The sequence below is a fragment of the Lepidochelys olivacea genome (genome assembly GCF_965140295.1).
Source record: "Lepidochelys olivacea isolate rLepOli2 genome assembly, chromosome: 11".
NCBI lineage: Eukaryota > Metazoa > Chordata > Testudines > Cheloniidae > Lepidochelys > Lepidochelys olivacea.
In genome coordinates this window covers 69190871-69213668 of record NC_140421.1, presented here as the reverse complement: position 1 = coordinate 69213668, position 22798 = coordinate 69190871, and the positions used below count along the sequence as shown (strand labels likewise).

Genomic DNA, 22798 nt, shown 5'->3' with positions numbered 1-22798 from the left:
GATCATTGGTGAGACCTAACCTGGACTACTGCGTTCACTTCCAGGAACCCTGTGGCCAGAAAGGTTGTAGACAAAGGGATGAATGAACACAGAAGAACAATGAATATTAGTAAGGACCTAAAGGAGACTGATTGACAATCTACCATTAAGAGTTAGAGACATATAGCTTAGCTAAGCAACAGCTTGGGGGAGATATGACAGCCATCTACAAATATATGGAGGCTATAAACTCCAAGGATGGAGAGGAATTACTGAGCATCATGCAAGTGTGTATGACTGAGCGTTAAGTACCAAGAGGAAATTTAGAAGAGGAATATTTAGGCTAAATATATAGGAAAATATCTGAAAATCAGATGAAATGGAAGCCTCAATCCAAAAGATGTTCAGCTGGTCTGGTTTAAGACCAGAAGATATATTTTAGGATACGGATAGGGAGATGTATTAAGGGGCTGATCCTGCACCCTCTGAAGGCTTTTCTATTTGTAAACTATGAGCTATTTTGTGCTCATGAGATTGCGGGACAAATAGCACTGATAGGGTCAGGCAAAGTTGAGACCTGAGCTGTGCCAGTTACACACAGCTGTGGCAATACATCTGCATTTGGATCTGTAAACATGTCTGATTTTCCAGTTTTGGGCCTGTCCGAATATGAGACTGACCATTCTGTCATGGTTTGTAACACAAACTTTCTCGTCTGACTAAAATGAGACCACCTTTGCAAACTCATTTGCAGGTACAATCTAGTCAGGCCTGTCAAAAGTGGAAGTTTAGAGCAGTAGACTTTTTTGGTCCTATAATTATACGCAGTAGATATATTTTTGAAGATTCCAGTCTTGAATACTCTCATGGTCCGAGAAGTACACAATTGCCAGAGTTTTTCCCGTGTGTGCAATAAGTCTGCTCCACTTGCCCAAACTTTTCAAGACACTTCTCCAGGATATTCTTCCTGTTCAGGTTGGTGGGAACATTTTTGCATTTGACCATTGTGATTTTTTCTGCAGATAAGCACCAGGCACTCAGGCCCCGATTCAGCAAAGAACATAGCATGTACTTAAATTCATGGGCTACCCTCAAAAAGGAGGTGGAAAAAACAAAACAAGCAGAGCCATGGTTCTACCCCTAAATGCAGGATATGTTGTATCCCCTTAAGAGGGCTGTAGCAAATTACTTCTTCACCACCTCCCCACATAACCAGCAAAATCCAGGAGAAAATGTGCTTCTTGCAAACCAAATGCCTTTTGACGCCTCCCCTTTAGGGCAAAGTTACTCAGCACGGCCACTAATGCAGGGCTGTGGCTAAATGCCACCTTTTAACTTAATATACACAGTGGATATGAATTTCCATTATGCTGATGCAATATTGTGATATATTACATCAAAGATGAGTATTGATTATTTTTAAGTCCAGACCCCACTTTTTACATGGCCTTCGAAGACATTTTAATTGTGTGTGTTTGTGTATGTGTGTGGGTGTCTTTCCTAGAGAGAGAGAGAACTGATTTACATAGTGTGTGTCTTTTAGACTGGACATGGCTATGAATTACAGGATGTTCCTGGACGATACACAGATTTAATGAATATTATGCTCCAAATTCATAATGAATCTAGGAAGCTTTAAGGGAATCTAAGCTGGGATAATATGTGTCCTCCTCTGGCCCCCTCAGTATACAAGATACAGACAAAGCTTAGGGCTTGGCTACACTTGCAAGTTAGAGTGCATTAAAGCAGCCCCAGGCACCCTAACTCACGACCTGTCCACACTGGCAAGGCACTTAGAGTGCCTGGACTCTGCGGCTGGAGCGCTCCTGGTACTCCACCTCCATGAGAAGCATAACGCTTGCTGCACCTTGGCTGAAATGCCCCGGCGTCAGTGTGAACGAGGTGTTGCATGACTGCGCTGTGATCGGCCTCCGGAAACGTCCCATAATCCCCTTAAATCAAGTGGCCACTCTTGTCCTTGTTTTGAACTCAGCTGTAGGAATGTGGCTATGCCCTTTCAAAGCGCCGTTTCTTATCTGCTCCGGGACAAAGCAACAATTCGTGTGGAATGTTGCTGCTGGGAGTGTGTGAGAAAGAGAGGCAGTGGGGAGGGGGAGTCTGCTGCTGTCTGAACTTACAAGACAGCATGCTGACATGTTCTCAGTCCCCCAAAACCCCACTCTCTCTCCCCCCACATACACACAACACACTCCCTGTCACTTCCCACCATTTGAAAAGCACGTTGCAGCCACTTGCATGCTGGGATAGCGACCACAATGCACTGCTCTCTGGGGCGTTGCAAGAGCTGCTAATGTGGCCACGCCAGTGGGCTTGTAGCTATCAGTGTGCACACGCTTTCCCTATTGCGCTCTCCGAGGGCTGGTTTAACTTCCAGCACTCTACATCTGCAAGTGTAGCCATGCCCTTAGACTCAGACTCCCTGAGACCCAGCTGGATTCACAGTTGGCTAGAAATGTGTAATTTGCATTCCCTTACATAGCACCTTGAATTTGGACCACTGTCTCCAGATGGCTCAAAGAGAGTCTATAGCCCAGTCACCATTGCCCTGCACCTTCTGTTGTCAGTTACACCAGTGCAACACTACCATTATGATTTGGTAGCATTTACACCCACTTTGCGCAGGTGTAGATCTCTACTCAAGGTATAGGGCAACAGAGTTCAGAGCAAGCGCTGGTATAACACACATGACAAGGGGCCCACGGAGAGTCCATTTATATAATATAATATAAATTTATATAATAGTGTATATAATAATATTAATAATACCCTGCTCTTACATAGTGTTTTTTACTGGTAGTTCTCAAAGCACTTTACCAAGGAATTCGGTATCAGTATTCCCATTTTACAGATGGTACAGAGCAGAGACGTGACTTGCCCAACATCATCCACCACTCCAGCGGGTCAGTGGCAGAGCTGGGAATAGAATCCAGGTTTCCCGAGTGCCAATCCCCAGTATCTATCCCCCTCAGACAAAAACAGGGCAAATTGCAGCCACGATGTACTCTGCAAGAGCAGTTGAATAGTTTGCCCAGACCTGTGTCTTCACACAGATATCAATGCGTACAAATAAAAAGGAAGCAAAAAGCAATACATGTTACAATCAGGCTCCAGTTAAAACAGCAGCATTTTACTCTAGAAGAGTGTGTCACATATATTGTGATAAGTATAGGATAGTAATTATAGTCCGTGCTTTTTGCCCAATTTAAAGGCCCCATAATAGTCAGTCCTGCCACCAAGAGTTCCCCGGGATTTGCTATCGTGGGAAGATACCTATAACTTTAGACTTTTCATTATTTTAAGTATCTCTGTTATGTCCCCTCTCACCATCCAGCTAATCAATTTCTCCTCATCGGGAAGTACTTCCCTGCCTTTAATGACTTTTGCTATTTTCTGTTTTTTGGAGGTGATGAGATCAGAACATAATGCAGTCAGCAAGTAGAGGGTCAATCATCAATTTATATCATTTCAGTTTTAATTTTACATCTTCCATTTTTACATTAAATATTACAAAAATAGCCCATTTGATAAATATGCACATAAAAATGATAGATACAATAAATAACTTAAATACAAATCAGATTTGTTGAAATAAGGATCGCATCAGATGGCATAACATTATGTCAGCCAGTAAAACAAAAATAGATTCTCGGAATCTGTCTAATACAGCAACACCTTCCATGCATCAACATTATTGCATTTTCCAGCATCTTTCTAAGACAATAATGAAATAGTCACTAGTCCGTAAATCAAACAAACGGTGGGAAAAACTAGACCTTTAAATTAAAATAAATAACAGCAACACAACATACTATTGGCAAATATTTTTGCGTAGCAATCAACCAATACAATAAATAATACTATCCTCTAGGGCCAAATTTTAATCCCACTGAAATCAATGGCCAATCTCCCACTGATTTCTGTGGGAACAGGCCTTACACTTTAGCTGCACTTAAGGAATTGGCCTACAACCAATCAGGTACTGGCAATTGGAGTTGGAGAGATCTCTTCCTGAAGATCAGCTGTATCGGAATCTTTTGTTCAGAGATCATGGGTGATGGGTATCCGTGGTAAGATGCCAAGTCAGAAAGAGCATCGTGCCTCGTTAAAATACAGTATCCTGTAGGAAGGATTCAGGGTTCCCATTCGCTGGGCTCTCCAGTGTCTGATTAGACGCATGAGGTGAGACAGTGTAAAGACTTTGCGTTTAGGTGCAGAACTCCATGTAGGCTGCGCACTTCAAGTCTTCGTTCAGAAGTCGGAAGAGATTGAAGATCACAGATGCTTCCAGGCACCCCGGAGTTTCCTGGGACAGGAGAGAGGGAGTGAACACATTGTAACAGAGAATGGCTGGCTCACACTGGGCGAGGGAAAGCTACTGCACAAAGGCCTGATGGAAGGGGGTGTATATAGATAGGGAGCACAGAGCATGCAGAAAAAGGGTGAACAGAGCAGTGTCTACACAGGGACATCCAGGAAAGCTAATCTGAACAAACTGTGTGAATTTGAAGTGGGTTAGTTAATGGCATTAGATCCCTGTGTGAACACCCTCATTCAAAATTAAAGTGGTCTTAATTTGGTTACTTTACTTCACTTCCAGAGATTGCTTTAACTCTGAATAACAGCATCCATACAGGGATTTAATGCAGTTTAACTAATCCTCTTCAAACTCACATCTTTAGTTAATTCAGATTAGTTTTTCTGGATGTCCCTGCGTAGACAAGACCTTACAAACACTCGAACCTAAGTAAATACTCATTTACACGGTGCTCTAATGTTCTGTAATTCTAAATATATAACAATGCGTGCTGTAGTCTATTACATTAAGCAGTGAGTCTGAATGAAACAAAAGGCACAAAGATCTGGGGTAACAGTCAACTTGATGGGTATTATCTTTGTCTCGATCCGATTCCTAAGAAGGCCTGGGCTTTGGCAGATCTGTACGAATGAATGATCTCTGGGCCTCTTTTCCCATTGCCCAGCCCAGCATCTCCACCTCTTCAAAGCGAACAGGAAGTTGGTGTAAAGCTCTGCCAGCAGTGTGAGGGAGGGGGGATTTCAGAGTCAGCAGCATTTTGCACAAATATAAATGATTCCACAAGGTACAAGGTACAGAGCAATGGAGGATCAGATGCCACATGTTTATTCTGCTATTTGCATCCTATGGGAGGACCCAAACTAGGCCACAAGGTAAAGGGTGTTTTCTGGATGCCTGGTCTGTTACTGTCTGACAGCAGATGTAACAACCCTTCCTGATGTGAGAGATTTACCAGCTTTTTTCTGAACTAATTCAGTCTCAGGACACCTAGACTGCTGAAGGTCCTGGACAATATACAGGACACCATCCTGCACTGGCCCCATGGGAACGGAATGGAGCTGGTGATCCAGTATGGATTTGTTCCACTAACATGTCATGAAAGTTCGTCTTGTGTGTTTGCCAAATGTACTCACCATTTTCTTGGCGGCATGGAATTTTAGGAGCCAGCTAATCAGCATCTGGGAGTGTTGATGGCCGTGAGGCTGATGTCTGGCCTGAAAAGAAAATCAATCCATGAAGCAGACTGGCACATGAGTCGAGATTTCAAGAACAGTGGCTGAGCCTCCTTCCTCTCGGTACAAGCCCAAGGCAGATCTTGGTTTGATTGAGTTTATCTAGTTCTCTACGCTTGTGGATTCCATGTTAACCTTCCATGTTCTATTAATAATACCAAGCATTTGTATGATATTGTTCTACTTCAGAAGTGTTTGAAGCATTAACTCAGGGGTTTACTGACACTGTGGGAATGGCCCTGTGTAGGGGGAGGTATGCCTTGTGCTCCCCAGAGGAGCTCTGGGAGGAACTCCACCTAGTAGAAACTGAATATGCTCTGGAGCTGAGCAGGAGTGCAGCATACTCCCTCAGTGTATGCAGCCACCCATGGGTCTGCCTCCTCCCAGTTCCTCCCCACCTCCACTGCGATGTTCTGGGGGGCACATGGAAACAACAGTAGCTGTGCGAAAGAGATCACAGTGTCTGCAGTAGAACCAAACTATAGCCCAGGAGCCGACGGTGGGGACATAGCTACTTGCACAGTAGAGAGCAGCCAGGCATCATCTGTCCCTAACTAGTTAATCAAGATAATTAGCTAATTAGATCATATATATGAGCAAGGCATACAGCAACTAAGTAATCCGGACACTTTCATTGTTATAAATGGTGGTGGAAACCAAAGTCCACAATTACTGGCAAACAGTACCGGCTCTAGGCACCAGCAAAGCAAGCACGTGCTTGGGGCGGCATTCCAGCCAGTTGCCAGTTGCACTCTCGGAACTTGGGGCAGCAAAAAACCTGGAGCTGGCCCTGCTGGCTCAAGGATTCCTAGATCCTGGATCCACGTAAGAAATTAGTGCTGTTTGGAGTTCAATACACAACTCCCAGACACACTGTGTGAAGAGACATTTGCAATCCAGTACTCACACAGCTCTTCAAGTCCTCTCTGATGTGCCTCAGGATTTCTAATGGCTTCACAAGCTGCTCAGACAGACTGGGATCCCCAAAGTTCTCCAGCACGTCAATAACGAGGTGCAGCTCCGTCTCTACCAGGATCACTCTGTCGTGCACCTAGGGAGAGAATGTGCTGGTAAAACAGTGTGTCCAGGGGAGTTGCAGACAGGGAGATAAGGAATGTCTGTGTTAGCAGCAGGTAGGAGTAGCCTGCTTCAGGAGACTTTCCAAAGGCGTGGCCATTGGGAAGAGACCTAAGACGCAGGGGAGGTGTGAATCCACTCTGTACACAGAGCCTGCTAATCACGAACCTTTGGACTCTGTTGCTTACACCTTCCTTCCTTGGAATCCAACAACATTTTGTGCTTCAGATCAATCTCAAACCTTTTTTACGTTACTACAATCTGAAGACATAGTCGGGCAGTGCAAGTATTTTTTTATTTTTATTTTTGCTGGTGATTTGGGGAACGTTTTCTGGATCTTCAGACTGGCTGTACATTGATGTGGATATGGTTTTAGAGAACTAAAATATTCTCTCGTGGAAAACCAAGATACAGAAACTAAGGATTTCCTGCCACATGACCTGGAGCTGCGTATGTGAGGGAGGTTAACCAAGTTCAGTCTGGAAATAGTTGGTAAAGACAGGTGTGGATGAGTTGGCGGTGACAAAGCCTTTGGTTTTTGAGCACTGAGGATAAGGTTAGTATCATGCCTTGTATTAACAGGGAACAGTGATTTCAATTTGTCAGGGCTAAACTAGAGATGCTGAGATGTAAATTGTTCCCTGGCTCAATTATTTGATGCCATCTGAAGCCAGGCAATATATTGTTCTGTCTCCTGCCCCTGTTTTTCAGTGGCTTGCCTTACCATGTGCTAAATATTCTGCTGCAATATTTAAATTGATCCACAGTCTCAACATTTGTCTGGCTTCCCAGCCCTAAGGATGTACAAAATATAGATATAGAAAAAGGGCCAGATTCCAGCCTCAGATGATACCTGTGTCATTTGGGAATAAATTCCCTCTCCATGTTACTCTACAAAAGGATCACGTGAAATCAGCATCCAGCTTAGAAAGAGACAGTACTGCAACTTTGGAAAGAAGCAAGTGCTGTTTTGTAACTTTGTCTCTCTTGGCAGAGGTCTTTCTTACCGACAGCTCTTTGACTTTCCAGTTCCGGTGGAAAATCTTGGTGTTGCATTTTCGGTCTGACAACAGCATGATGTCCTCCTGGAGGCACAAAATAAGAACACAGGGAAATGTGTAAAGGAAGCAAAGCAGGGGAGAAAGTGCCAAATTCAGCCCTCAGTTACATCATATAACCCCATTCAGCCATGCAAAGGTGCAAAATCCTGGCACAATTTGACTCAACACCTCGATCCCCTAAGAATGCTGCTGTACTAGAGTCCTGGCTCTTCCCGAGAAGGTGCCAAATATGGCACAGAAGTCAACAACACGCGCTTGTCATATTGCTTTGCTGGTTTCAGGTTGTGAACTGCATTTGTGCAGGAGTTTAACTGAGAAGCGGCATCCTTTAACTCTTGACCACTCATCTGAGTGGTGCACTTCCTCCGCTTCAGCATTGGTTAACGTGGAATGTTTGCACAACTGAAAAATAAATGACTTGATCTCTCTAATGCTGCTTGATGGCATGAGATGAATTTGGGTTCCTCAGATTGTCTGTTTAAAGGACTAGACTCAGTTTTCTTTGGAAGGGAAAGATCGCCTATAGTTAAAAACTGGGTCTCATTCTCTAGGTTTGATTGTAACTCAGGACAGAGTTTGAACCCCTGTTAAAACTTTCTGGGATTTAAGATTAAGAACGGTTGACTCTGTAAGAAATCCGAGCTGGCCAGGCCCTAACCTCCTTAGACTGACTCGAATCAGGAACACCCACTTAGACAGGTTGCCCCTTCTTTCTCTCCTAGCTCCTTTCTAATAGTAAGAATGCCATTCTCCCCTTGCTATTGTCTAATCTGTGATTCTGCTTTAGATCAGTTCCCACCTTCCTGCCCTGTCCATGACTCTGCCTCTCTCTGACTCTTGCCGGAGCTGAACATTCTGAGCTTTGCCCTTTCTTAACTAAGACTGGGTGGGGGATCACCAACAAAGAAGATTCAGACAGAGAGACTTCTCTCTATTTCGTCTGCAACCCTACACCCCAAACTTACCGAAGCATATTTCATCTGCCCACAGTAATATGCCGAGAAGGCTGCGGTTGAAACTACAGCCTAGCACCCACATTGCCATTATTGCCCTACTAGTGTGTCTTCTTTGCACTTACAAATCTGTCCTTGACATTCTTGAAGGTCTCCAGTTCCCAGGGTGGCAGGGACTTGTATTTTGAGAGGTGGCATGTCTTCCTCTGAGCCCCTTTGGGAAAGGCCTCCGTAGACATTGTCCATAGGGTCAGGACAAGGAGCAATTTGCAAGCCATCATTTTTTCTAATTGAATCAGAAAGGGGAAATACACACATCACTCCATTTCCAGGTTACAAGGATTATAAACTGTATTTTTGACAGTCTGACAAGGCGGGGAAAAAAGGGGTGCAGGAAGATGAGGGCTACAATCAAATATATACATTGGTGGCTTGACCCCAAAGATCACAGCTGAGCAAACTCAACTCTTCTATTCACAAATGTTTTCAGATCAGGCCCCTTAATTTACGGCCCCCAGCACTAATAATAAAAAATAAACTGGTAAGAGACTTAGAGGGACGGATAATGTTTGATCCTTACTCTTTAGAGTAGATCACAGCAGATCAGTCTAGTAAGCCCATGTGCTAGACAGACACCCCAGACCTCGTGGCACGTACCTTGGAGCATGTTTGCTGGGAAATGGCTTTGGTCTCTTCTTCTTCCTCAGGGTTACTTGGCCTCCCTCTGGTCTGTGAATGTAGCCTCTCTTTTCCATTGCTCTTGCTTTTATACTCTTTAGGAAAAAATAAAATGAAATCTTGTTTTCCTTTTGTCGAAGGAGAAAAACCCACGCTCTAATGCGGCTGGAATCAATGGAAACCGGAAAGTGAAAGTACGGCAGGTGCATCTAGCTCATAACCCTCTGCCCTCCTGAGCTGCGTGTGCCACTACCAGGGATTCCCAGGGGAGGGAAACTCGGCATGACATCATGACCAAACGATGCAAGATTTCCCTGCCTAGAGTAGGCGAGTTCTGTTTCTAATCTTAGCATTGCCCAGTTTCCGGATTTGCTGTGTTACCGTAATGATCCACCGAGCAGCCCTTTCATTCATTTTTTCCCCCGCCCTCAGGAGTGACTCTGCGAGTCATCACTGATGAGCGAAGGGCGAAAGGACAGTGGTCTCAGTACTCTCACAATGGGCAGAGAGGGACTGTTCCCAGAAGGGAGCCTTCCCTCGCAGTCTTGATAACACCCAGGTTAAGGATCCACGTTTGTGATTTACCTGGGAAGCAAGGGCTGGGGGAAGGAAAACCTGGGAAGCACTTTTGGCGATGGTCCAGGGGGGAAGAGCCAGCCACAGGCTGTCTGAGCGCTGGGCCAGGCTGAATGGGAGTGTGGCAGGGGAGCAGGCTGGGGCTGGCAGGAGGTGAGCGGGAGCTGCAGAAATAGTGCGATACAGCCTGGGGGGAACAGCAGAGACTGGAGGGGGGAGGCACGGAGGTAGCAGCTTTCCAAGGTACTCCAGACCCAGGGCACTGGTCTAGAGAAGGACTCCTTTTTGCCGCTGGGGAGGGGCTGTGTGCTCTCAGAGGCACCGACATAAATAAGGACCGTGTGTCAAGAGGGGATTGTAAGCAGGTAGCTTGCAACAGAGGCTCCGACAGGTGGCCAATAGGAAGACAACCCCTCACAGAGACTCCCAGTTAAAGCACCAGCAACAAGCCTGAACTGTGGCCAGTGGGACTGGGACCTAGAAGCCAATATTAATTTCCCTCCAAAAAGGGATGGCTTACCAAGGGCAGGCCGAGGCCTCGGCCTGACTCACCCCTAGGGCAAGGATACTCTGGCATTCAGCATGAGGAGTGGCTGTAGTTAGGAACTAGCACATGTATCTTTGGTTGTAACCGTTCAAACCACTGTGGTGAGGGAACTCGCACCCTTTCCTTCGTCCAGACCTCGTAAGGAATCGTTGCAGCTGAGCTGTGAGTGCATGGGCCTGTTCGGTAGAGAAGCTGGTTGACAAAGACTCTGCAGAATTCTTCTCTCTTCTGCCTTACAGCCTATTCTGTTGTTCTTTCATACCAGTCACATCTCTGACCGTTTCTGGCTGCATCTAGTTGGGGCTGTAGATGAAATGGATCAAAGAGAAATCTAGGAGGCCATCAGATCTGATAACTGGAACGGAGGTTAACAATGAGGTGGGCCTGAGCTCAACCCTGATGCAACCTACGCTTTGATGGCATATGAACTCTGAATCCAAGACTCTGTGTGAACATGGGGCTGGTGGAAGAGTTAGTGATCTTTCCTCCTTTTCTGCCTTTGACTTTTTGTTGTTTTACTAACTCTCCAGCCATCTCTGCTGCTCAGGCAGGTGACCAGCTGTCCCAGTTCTGAGGGCCAGGCTGAGCTGATTCAACTAATACTAGAATTTATGCTGCTGTGACTAGAACCAGCTCGGCCATCTTGTTAGCTTTTTGCTGCTGTCAGTTCCAGCTGGGCCGGTGGGCATGGGCTCTCCTGGCTGGTTCATGGAACCAGGCCTGTGTAAGAGAGTGACTTGCTGGTAGGGTTGCCAACTTTGACTGGACATATTCCCAGAGGATCCATCAGATGACATCATGGGGTTAATTAAAGATTAATCTTTAATTCCTGGAGACTCCAGGAAAATCCTGGAGGGTTGGCAACACTACTTCCTGGCCAGTGTACCCCCCCTACTCATTAGGCATAGCACAGCAAGCTCATCTCTCCTTTGGGCCCCCACTGATAGCAGCTCTGGTGGTGCCATGGTCTGCTGCTTCCTGTGACATGGTCTCTGCCCGGGTAACACAGAGCCCCACCCCTTCTGGAATAAACCAAAGGTCAAACACACACTTCCCTGTCACCCTTACTTTGGGCCTTCGATCCGACGCCAGACTCGTCCATTCCACCTTCCTGAGAGGGCTGCTAGGGGGGCACAGGCCTTCCCTCGCCCTGGGTTCTGCTATCCCTGGATAGGCAGCCAAGGCCTGACTGCGCAGACTCCTTGTGACCTCCCTGGACCGCTTCCTACCTGGCCCTGTCGTGGGCCTTTGACTCAGCCTCTTGCCAGGCTCCCAGTGTCTCAGCTCTGCTCTCTCTAAGCCTCTTCCCTGGGCTCACTGCAGAGCTTCTAAGCACTTCCTGCCACCCGGCTGGTTCTGCTGCAAGGGAATTTTCTCTGTGCCCCTGGCAGGGCAGTCCCTGACCCAGCTGAGTCTTCCTACCCCTGAACCCCTCCACCAGCATAGAGAATCATGGGTGCACTCACTTCCCCCAGATTTCCTTCACTACTGACTTGGGTTATCAAATCCTTCATTGAGTTCTTCTACTTTTCTTCACTAGGCCCACATGGCTGCCATGCTGTGGCTGAGGAGGTTACTGGTCTTTGATCCTTTGATCACATGGACTGTGAATGCATAGCTTTGGTCTTTGTAAGTTATTTCTGTGGCGAACTGGCCCATCCAGTTCTGAATACCTCCAGGGCTAGGTGAGAGCTGTGTCTGGTGACTTTAACTCCGTGAGGGGTTGAAGGTGCTCGTAGGTCCCCTCTGAGATGATTGCAATGTCAGTTCCTGAGTTAATTTTAAAGTCAACAGTCTTGCCATAAATATTCACTTTCACTGTCCAAGCAGGCTCTATATCATCACAAGTGATAGATCCCAGAAAGAATGGCTCTTAATTGTCTGTAATATGAGTCAGCTCCCTGACTGCTTTGGTGCAGCAAACAGGTGCAAAATGTCTATATTTTGTGCATTTAGTACACCGTGTATCTCTGGTTGGACATGCATCATCTCTTGGACTATGACTTTTTCCACACCTTGTTGACGTAGGCTGAATCTGTCAGGAAGCTCTTTGGGAATAACTTTTAATATTCATGCTGCATCTGTTAACAGCTTCTAAGCTAGGTTTTGCTTTTGAAGTTCTGAGAGTTGCTCTTGGTTTCCCTGTCTCACCAGCTCTGATGGCTTTGTTACTTGAATAGCTGTGGCTCAAATTCAATCTTTCAATGGTAGCTGCTGCGAAAGGTTTTTAATCAGTTACTGCAATAACTAGCCTGTCTATTTTCATGTTTTGCATTCCCATAATCATTGTTTTCAGCCAGAGTATGCAGAACTCTTATGAAACAGTCAACATTTTCCCATGGCTCTTGAATTCTCTAGTTTTCATAAACCACTTATCTTTGATGTATAAAGAATGTCTCAAAGCTAGCTAGAACGCTTGCATAGTCATGTTTGTGACTGTCTTCAGTAAAAATGAAAAGGATTTAGAGATATGCTCTGCCTGTGTCTCCACAGCATACATGAAAGAAGATACCTGCATATCTCCAGTTTCTTTATGGACCTTGGTAGCAATGTGAAATCTTGCAAAATATTGTTTCCAGCCTGTCCATTGTGAAGGTTTGTCAAAGCGGATGTTCTCTGGGGCATTGAAGAGTGGCATGTTGATGAGATCCTGCAACCTTTCTTGCTGTGTTCCTTCTGTCTGCAACCTTTCTTGCTGTTTTCCTTCTGTTTCTGTTTTTAGTTTACTCCTGACAACAAGTCATGTTCTCCTGTACCAGCTATGTGGTCAGGACTCCCCAGGGAACATTTGTCTAGCTCTAATGGTAATGCCAAAAGGAAGGAGAAAGACAAGATTCACAGCTCTCTTTGGCCTTTAGTTGCCCGTTTGGAAATGCAGTGAGGGTGATCCAAAAGCAAGCAGCTTTGCAATGCAAGAGGGAGGCAGTGTGGCCTAGAGGCTAGAGTGTAAGACTGGCTCTCAACATCCTTGGCTCTGCCACTGGCCTGCTGAGTGATCTGAACAAGTCACTTTGCCTCTCTGTGCCTTAGTTCCCCATCTGTAAAATCAGGAATAATGAGAAGGACTTCCTTTGTAAAGCACTGTGGGATCTACTGCTGCACAGCACTCTGCAGGAGCTGGGTATTATTACTACAGTGCACCCAATTTTCTGTTAACAAAATGCTTTTAATTGAAAGACAGGAATGCCAAGGCCTGGGAAAACAATTTTATTGGTTCACAATTATAAATAAAAAGGCATAATCTTAGTAATAGATAAATACATAAATAATAAATAGCTGATCCATAATAAAGAACACTTTGGTTCAAGTCTGGAAGTTATACAAATCAATTACCCTTCTTAGTCAGGTTATAATACATAAAGAAGCAGCAAGATAAAAATATACTCTGTATAAATACATCTGCCGAGGATATTTACAGTAAGAATGCATTTCCTGAGGTTGTTTCTAAGAGATCTGAAGCTGTGACTAGTGTGTAAATCCTAGAACTGGAGTGCGTTGTTTTGTTGTTTTAAATTAAAGCTTATGAAATGTTTCCAATATTTTTGGATCTGTTCCCTTGGCTAAAATGCATTCATATAGTGACAATACAATTACATTCAATAAATAATATCCCCAGAGGCCAAATCCTATTGAAATCCTAAATTCCAACTGTGATGAAAAATGGTCCTACAATTAATCTTCTGTAAGGAGTCTAGAGTGCTGCACCAGCTGGAAGTTGGAGCAACCTGGAGGCCAACTGTTGTGTAATTCTTTGGTATAAAAGGATGGAATCAGTTTGCTTGGGGACCTATGATCAGAAGCCAGAGGGAGAAGATGAATGTTCCTGGTTGACACATGTCTTCTCCCAATATGTATGCAGTGCTCTCAGGCTAGGGACTCTCCGGTCTCTAAGTAGATGTGGACACGGGCACTGCAGAGACCAGATGGCTACACACAGAGCTCCCTGTAGGCTGCGCATCTCAAGTCTTCGTTCAGCAGTCGGAAGAGATTGAGGATCACAGATGCTTCCAGGCAGCCAGGTGTTTCCTGGGAAATGAGAGACTATTTACAACAGGAAGTGTGAATGCGGCTAAATTAAAGCCACCATTCTTAAAAACGAAGAGATAATAAGGATAGAAATCTCCCTGCTTCACCCCTCCTCCCGCATTTCCTAAAAAGCCTGATTTATTGCAGAAGGTCAATATCCCTGGTGGTATAATCTTCTTACAGGCGGTGCTCGAAAGAGATAGTCACTGTAGCAGCAGACACAACAGGGTTTTTTTTATTGAGATCTGCTACATTTGTGCACAACTACAGTTCTGGGATTATTGAAACAGGCTGGACAAGGCACCAGAGAATAGATTGTAGAAATCTGCCCTGGCCTCTGGGATGGGAACCTAGTAGGCTTGTTCCTTCTCTAATTTGTATGGAAGTTCCCTTTCCTCATTTTCTCGACTGACTACTCACCGTCTCTTTGCTCTCATGGAAATTTTGGAGCCAATTGTTCAGCCTCCTGGAGTGTCGATGAGAATGAGTTTCTCTGGTCTGAAAACAAAATTGATACAGACTGGTTGGTGCCCAGAGATTTCAGCCGACAGTGGACCAAAGCCCTTTCTCTCCAGGCGCAGAGCAGTTGTTGCCCTGACATAGTCTAGGCGGCTACCCTTGTGCATATCATATCAACTACCCCCCTCTTTCAATGTCCTATGTAAGGATGGGCTCAAAGCAAGGGCCACATGCGAGTATTTGTGGGTACAAGGTAAAGCAACCCATTTGGGAAATTCCTAAGGGTTCTCCTTGAAGAGATTCACATCTGGCACTGAAAGAGAAATCTGTCACTGAATACTCACGCAGCCCCTCAGGTCCCCTCTGATTTGTGTCAGGATTTCTAGAGGCCTTGAGAGCAGCTTGGACAGACTGGTGTCCTCAATGTTCTCCAGCACGTTAATGGTAAAGTCCAGCTCCTTCTCTACCAGGATGACTCTTTCGTGCTCCTGGGGAGAGAAACTCGTAGGTAAGACAGTGTCTGTGGGAGAAATATACACAGCTGTGCAGATACAGGACTAGAAATTCTCATGCGTAGGGGTGGTTAGACTAGGTTGAAACAGGAGATTTTCCGAAGCCACTCAGGGCTTTATTTATTTGTCAGTAAATGAAATATTGAAATCACTCTGGACTGCAAACAGCTTCATCTCCACATGCCTTTCTTGACACCAGTTTATAGCCAGTGAGAAGACACCTGAACTGAAGGTGAGGGGTGACCCTTATTTACACTGAGAAAGAGCCACAGTCAGATCGGACATGCTCCTGACTCAATCAGTGACTTCCAAGTCAATGGTCAGAGTGCCACGTGTCAGATTAGCATAGGGCTAAGTGAGATCAGATTCAGAGGGGGCACATGTGAGGAGAGAAGCATCTGCTAGCATGTGACCTTCTTGTACCCCTTGACTGAGATTTTTCGTACCGACAGCTCTTGGACTTCCCAGTTCCGGTGGAAAATCCTGGTGCTGCATTTTCGGTCTGACAACAGCATCATGTCCTCCTGGAGGCAGAAGGAAAGAACACAGACCCATATGTATGTAGGAGCAGGAACAAACCTGTACTAGTTCTTCCCTCAGTTCTATCCATGCAATCCCAGTGGTGATGCAGGGAGAAGAGATGCTGGCATCAAATGTCTCCCTTGTATCTCTCGGGCTGGTATCCTCAAGGGATATGACAGAGATACTCATGACGAACTTTAAACTGTGTTTTGTCGTCCTACTCCAGTGAGGAGAGGACCTGGGTTCAGCAGACACTGTGCTAGAGCCCTGGAGCTTGCCAGCAGGGTGCTAGAGCTGGGAGAAATGTAAAACCAAATCCTTCTTGATAATTGGTTTTGAGCTTCTTCCCTGAGTCCAAAGGGACACGCAGAGAGGGCTGCTCTTCAGATTACAGCCCAGGGCTCACCGTGCTGTTATTGCCCAGGGTGTGTTCTTCACACTTACAAATTTGTCCTTGGCTTTCTTGAAGGCCTCCAGTTCCCGAGGTGGCAGGGACTTGTATTTTGTGAGGTGGCATTTTGTCCTCTCAGCGCCTTTGGGAAAGGCCTCTGTAGTCATCGTCCAGATGGCCAGAGCAAAGAGAACTTTGTAGCCTACGTTCACCATTTTCCCTAACGGAGACAGAACGGGAGAGATACATGACTGACATGCCAGGTTGCCTGGCTTACCAGCCAGAGGGTTGGATGGTGTCTCATAAACTAGGCCTGCACTGGAGACAAACCTAGCTCTAAATTTTCTTTTTACTGTTTCTTAAAATATTGTTAAAGCTACTGCAGGAGGCAGCTGGGGACACATCAGAATCAGTGAAATGCCCAGCTGAGTTCTGTGGCTTCCTATAGGGGACTGGGAAGTAAAAGAATTGTTACCATTTCTCATGTCTTCCTCAAGCCAACCAGTTCATTTGATTGGCTGTTAAATTAAACAGCTGACAGACGTGACAGTTTTCAGAAAAAGAAGAAAACAGCATATTGAGATTCATCAGAATTATCAGTTCTTTTCAGACCACCCTTCAGACGTCAGCTGTTGTAAATACTTGTACACTGTGTAGTCAAAAAATGAAGTAGCTAGTCAGTGGAGCAGGATACGTCATCCTATAGCATTTGTTACAAATTGATCCTACTTCTTTTAGTACAGCAAAGTGTGAACTAATCCTAATTTTATGCAAATATATATCTGCCACTTGCCAAATAGTTCTGATCAATAATTTTCAGGCTACTGACTGTCTATTTGCAATTTGATAGTCATTGTATATTTTGTTGCTGGGCTCCTAAATCCCCTAAATTCATGACATTGTTTCTGCTCCATAATTTGATGACTGAACTATTTTTAATCCATGCACATTTTTGTATGAAATGTCATTTGTCAAAGTTTTGGCGGTAGGCAAACACTTTTCACGAGTACCCAACAATTCTCCAGACACAAAACGAAAGCATGCTAGAAATCATAGCAACTTGAACTCCCATTTTCTCCAGGAAACTATTCATGAATCAGAGCGGTTTTTGTTTAAATATTCAGCCATTAATAATACATTACAGGTGTAACGCCCTTTGCTTGTACAACATTCATTCCTTGCTGTTTACCATAGAGCACAACAGAAGCCCTCAATAAAGAGAAATTGTGTCGTAAGGAGAGGCTGCAGGCGAGTCACCCTTACCTTGCCGTGTATTTGCTGGGACGTTGCTTTAGTTGCCTCTTGTGTCTCCGGGCTGCTTTGCCTCTCTCTTGGCTCTGAATGTGGTTTTTCTTCTCCATTGCTCTTGCTTTTATACCAAAAGGCTCTTTCTGGTTAAGAAAAATTACATGAAACCTCATTTTGCTTTAGTCTAGGGCAGAAAAACCCAGCTCTGCTGTCACCCAGCAAAGAGCAGCTAAGTGTTTGGAAAGGGAAAGCAAAAGTGAGGCAGTTATTACAGGTGAGCTCGAGTACTGAGGGATTTCCAGGTGAAGAAAACACTGTGACGTCACAAGTGAACTATGCAGGAGTTCCCTGCCTAGAGTAGGTGTGTATGTAGACGTGGCCTTTGCTGAATTGCAAAGCCCTTTGGGGTCCAGCGTAGAGAAGAATCTCAGCCCCTTTTGTTTTTAAAGTCCTCTTCCTTGCAGATATAGCCTCGAAAATGTAAAGTGAGCAGGTGGGTTGGAACCTGCTCACCAATCTCCTGCAGATCCTGGTTACTCACAGCAAACCAGGACTGGCCTTTAATGTCTAGACACATCACAGATGTGCACTGAGGACTACAGTAAAGGCCGACATGCAGTAATTTCGGGCTGGGTGGGTATTCGTTTATCTATCCCATCTGTTTTACTTTTCACCACAAAAGCCAAGAACATACGGTCTCTGTGGAGGTCTTCTGTACTCTAGCATTACCAGTTAGCTGCAGTAGCATTTATTCCACTCGTGCACAGAGGCCCCAGTCAGGATCAGGGCCTTTGTACACAAAATAAAGGCAGTCCCCTCGATAAGTTTACAGTCTAAATGGAGCCTTGGCACAATGGGATTGTTGAACACACGTGAGGGGGAGAGACAAGGATGGCAGTAATAGGAGCAAAGCTTTGCTTGGATTAATGAAGAGTACATGTTTGAGTGTCTCCTTTCCTAGGCGCAGCTCTTTGCAGTCCTCCGCTTCCCCCACCTGCCATCCCTAGACCTCATGCTGTTCTCGTATGTGTGTTATGATCTGTTTCCAGCCTTTTGTTCTGATCTTTCTGCTGTAGAAAATGCCTGTATTCTACTGTCGTTTCCTTGCCTCGGTCAAGGCTGATCTCCATTATTCAGACATAGTCTGAGGAATAGAGCCAGACAACTTTTAAAGTAACAGATCTCATGCTCCCTTGCCTCATTTAAATGTGACCCAAACATGTCTCTGAAATACAAAGCTACACCACATAAAATAAATATATTTTAAATGTTGTTTCCCCTTTGCTTACCTGCCAGTACGTAGAATGGTATGAGTTTCAAGTGTTGCCCAGGCCCGACTATGATTTTTTTAATTGATACAAAAAGAAAAGGAGTACTAGTGGCACCTTATTGGTACCATTATACCAGTTCAACAAAGTGTGGGTGCAGTTATGTCAGCATAACAGTGCCTGATACCGGAATAGTTATGTCTCTCCCTGAACAGGCAGAGCTATTGGCGGTATAAGACATCTGCATTCCTTTTAACCATACCTGTATACCACAATAGTCAAATAAGTACAACGTACTAGTTGTGAAAAGACTTTGATATCAGGGGCTTGCATTTGAGTAGATCAAAGAGCTCTAGTAACACAGGAAGCAGCTCACTCCTTTCTAGGAAACAGACTCTTGAATGACTACACTCAGGTTCTGGAAGGTAGAAAAACCCTTTGATTCACCTTTAAAGGGCCCTGTCTGCCACTACTTAGACAAAACACCCGTTGACTTCAGTGGTATTCAGGCTATGAAAGCACTGCAGACCCAAAGCTAACCAGCTCCACCATGCCTAAGTCTCTGTATACTCTGTCAACTTCCTTTTATTAGCCCTGATTCCTGTTTATCTTTTATGCATTATTCTCTCTCTCTCTCTCTCTCTCTCGTCTGAGAGAATAAGTGTTAAGCATAACCAGGTAACTGGCAGGCGTAGTTATCAGTTATGTCAACACAGGTGTTTAAATTCCTGTTGCTACCTATGCCATTGTAGGATGTGCATGATTTGCACACAAAGTTTCTAATGAATAAAAGGAAACCTGTGTGTATTTGTGCTGCTTGCCATGTATTAGATCAGGGCTTCTTATTCAGAGTAACAGGAAAATCCACAACTATAAGGAAACAATTCTTAGCCCAAATAATTCAAAGATAACTGGGTTCTGCCAGTGGCACCCTTTGAGGTAACTGACAAAAGAGAGATGTTTCCTGATGTTTGAAAAGCAGCTTTCTGACACCGACGAAAGTAAACTGCATTGGACACTATTAGCAGACCAAACAATACACTGCATCCAGTCCGACTGCATGTATCAACACAGGACTCTGACGTATGCCTTGCTACCATCAGGTTAGGAGCTAATGAAGCAAAAATGAAACCGGTTGAGTTACATCAACATATTGCTTCCGAAGTCCAGCTACGCAGGCAACCTATTCAAGAAGGAGAAATGGATTAATGGTATTCAAGAAGTGAAATGTTCAAAAGAAATTTTCAACCCCTTTGTATGCAGCTATTATTTCACAAGACATTTTAAAGAACTTTTTGGGGGTGTTGTTTAATAATTCAGGATTGTTAATTGCCTATTGTGGCTATGATTGCTTTAGAAGCAACTAGCAATAATAGTACCTAGCTCTTATCTAGCACTTTCATCTTTGGATCTCAAAGCGCTAGACAGAGGAGGTCAGGATCATCTCTATGTTACAGATGGGGAAACTGAGGCATGGTGAGGGAATTGATGTGGCTAAGGTCACCCAGCAACCCACTGGCGGAGCTGGGAATTAACCCACATCTCCTGCGTTCTAGTTCAGTTCCCTAATCACTAGGTGACACATGGGAGACGCATGCAGCTGTATAGCAAAGAAGCGGGGGCGGGAGAAGAACACTTCCATTTTAAGGTCACTATAGAACCCTAATACTTTCCATTAAGGGAAAAATTCTGCTCATCTTATGCAAGTCACAACGAAGTCTAGTTGCATGCGTCAGGCCAACTGGATCTGACCCTAAGTGTGGAAAGCATGTTTGCGAGAGAGCCAATACGGGACTCTCAGGGCTTTGCAGCTGAAAGACGGAAAGCTGACAGGCATAATGCGGTCACCGCCAGAACAGAAGCTTCAAAAATGTGAACAAAACCAAACAGGAGGAAATAATGTGCTATGGGATGTGATATGATCCAAAAGGAGAACCCCTAACACTCCAATCATAATGCCTTTATATACATCCATGTTACGCCCACATCTTGAGTACTGTGTGCAGATCTGGTCACCCCATCTCTAAAAAGATATATTGGAATTGGAAAAAGTACAGAAAAGGGCAACAAAAATGACTAGGGGTATAGAACAGCTTTCATCTGAGGAGAAATTAAACAGACTGGGACTTTTCAGCTTGGAAAAGAGAGGACTAAGGGGGGGATATGATAGAGGTCTATAAAATCATGACTAGTGTGGAGAAAGTAAATGAGGAAGTGTTATTTACTCCTTCTCATAACACAAGAACTTGGGGTCACCAAATGAAATAAATAGGCAGCAGGTTTTAAACAAACACAAGGAAGTCTTTTTTCACACAATGCAGAGTCAACCTGTGGAACTCTTTGCCAGAGGATGTTGTGAAGGTCAAGACTATAACAGGGTTTAAAAAAAGAACTAGACAAGTTCATGAAGGATAGATCCGGCAATGGCGTTTAGCCAGGATGGGCAGGCATGGTGTTCCTAACCTCTGCTTGCCAGAAGCTGGGAATTGGTGACATGGGACAAATCACTTGATGATGACCTGTTCTGTTTATTCCCTCTGAAGCACCTGGCACTGGCCACTGTCGAAAGACAGGACACTGGGCTCGATGGACCTTTGGTCTGACCTAGTATGGCTGTTCTTATGTTCTGAACACAGAAAATAAATGACCTGAGGATTGTTCTGTGTCTGTACCACCCATTGTCAGTGCCAGGTCATAGGAAGCCAGACCTAGTGGTCAGAGCCAGGCAATAATAATTGTACCTCTGACTTCAGTGGGATCTGGATCAGCCCCTAAATCAGGAGACTGTCTGCTCAACAACTACAAGGGCAAGTTGATGGAAAATGATAGGCAGGGTGGGTAATAAGCGAAGTGTTGTGCAGATAACCAGGAGGAGGAGTGCATAAATAATTAGCTATGAAAGGTGCTAGGCAGAGTTATTGTAAATGGGTGTGAGAAAACCTGGATTTGTGCTGGAAATGGCCCACCTTGATTATCATGCACATTGTAGGGAGAGTGGTCACTTAGGATGAGCTATTACCAGCAGGATAGTGAGTTTGTGTGTGTGGTTTTTGGGAGGGGGGTGAGGGGCTGAGAGAACCTGGATTTGTGCAGGAAATGGCCCAACTTGATTATCATGCACATTGCGTAAAGAGTTGTCACTTTGGATGGGCTATCACCAGCAGGAGAGTGAATTTGTGTGTGGGGGGGGGGGTGGAGGGTGAGAAAACCTGGATTTGTGCTGGAAATGGCCCAACCTGATGATCACTTTAGATAAGCTATTACCAGCAGGACAGTGGGGTGGGAGGAGGTATTGTTTCATATTCTCTGTGTGTATATAAAGTCTGCTGCAGTTTCCACGGTATGCATCCGATGAAGTGAGCTGTAGCTCACGAAAGCTCATGCTCAAATAAATTGGTTAGTCTCTAAGGTGCCACAAGTACTCCTTTTCTTTTTGCGAATACAGACTAACACGGCTGTTACTCTGAAACCTGTAAATGGATGAGATTTCTCTGTGTATATCTCCTTATTTGCATGCATTGCGCTGCATCTTCTCACATGTGTAGGCAAAACCAAGATTAGCTGGGGAACATTCGGTGAGTTGGAGTTCACCTTGTCAGAAAATAAGATGGAAACAATCAAAGTCATCTTTCATTTCTGAGTACAAACACACTGAAAGTAAAGCCGAGACAAAGTAATAGCAAAAGTCCAAATTTCTCTTCTAGGGCATGCATTTATTAATAATTGGCTGTGTTGCTAAGAAACAGATGAAATGAGCTGAATTTCATCTCCTGGCTGATTTCCATGATTAGGACTCAGCATCTCATCACCATGGCTCTGAACTCACAGACCCTGTTGCATTATGGTTGCTTGGGCTGTAGTATCTCTGAGTTTTGAGTTCTAATTCTCTTCTAATCTTATTAACTAGAAGCTTCAGTTAATTCATTGTATCGA

At 44.7% G+C, this 22798-nt stretch overlaps 2 protein-coding genes across 2 annotated transcripts; both read right to left on the bottom strand.

Annotated features, from left to right (window-relative positions):
* Positions 1–3575: 3575 nt before the first annotated feature.
* On the bottom strand, positions 3576–8877 carry LOC311528572 (interferon lambda-3-like; the record flags this gene model as incomplete). Its single annotated transcript, XM_084643783.1, has 5 exons — positions 3576–4303; positions 5449–5529; positions 6455–6598; positions 7632–7709; positions 8764–8877. The coding sequence occupies 5 exons, from the start codon at positions 8875–8877 to the stop codon at positions 4205–4207; spliced, it is 516 nt and encodes a 171-aa protein (XP_084499909.1). The 3' UTR covers positions 3576–4204.
* Positions 8878–14366: 5489 nt separating this feature from the next.
* On the bottom strand, positions 14367–17697 carry LOC311528715 (interferon lambda-3-like; the record flags this gene model as incomplete). Its single annotated transcript, XM_084644056.1, has 6 exons — positions 17613–17697; positions 16403–16569; positions 15883–15960; positions 15269–15412; positions 14886–14963; positions 14367–14465 (listed from the first exon to the last, which is right to left on the bottom strand). Exons 2-6 carry the CDS (start codon positions 16562–16564, stop codon positions 14367–14369), a joined length of 561 nt encoding a protein of 186 aa, XP_084500182.1. The 5' UTR covers positions 16565–16569; positions 17613–17697.
* Positions 17698–22798: the final 5101 nt, after the last annotated feature.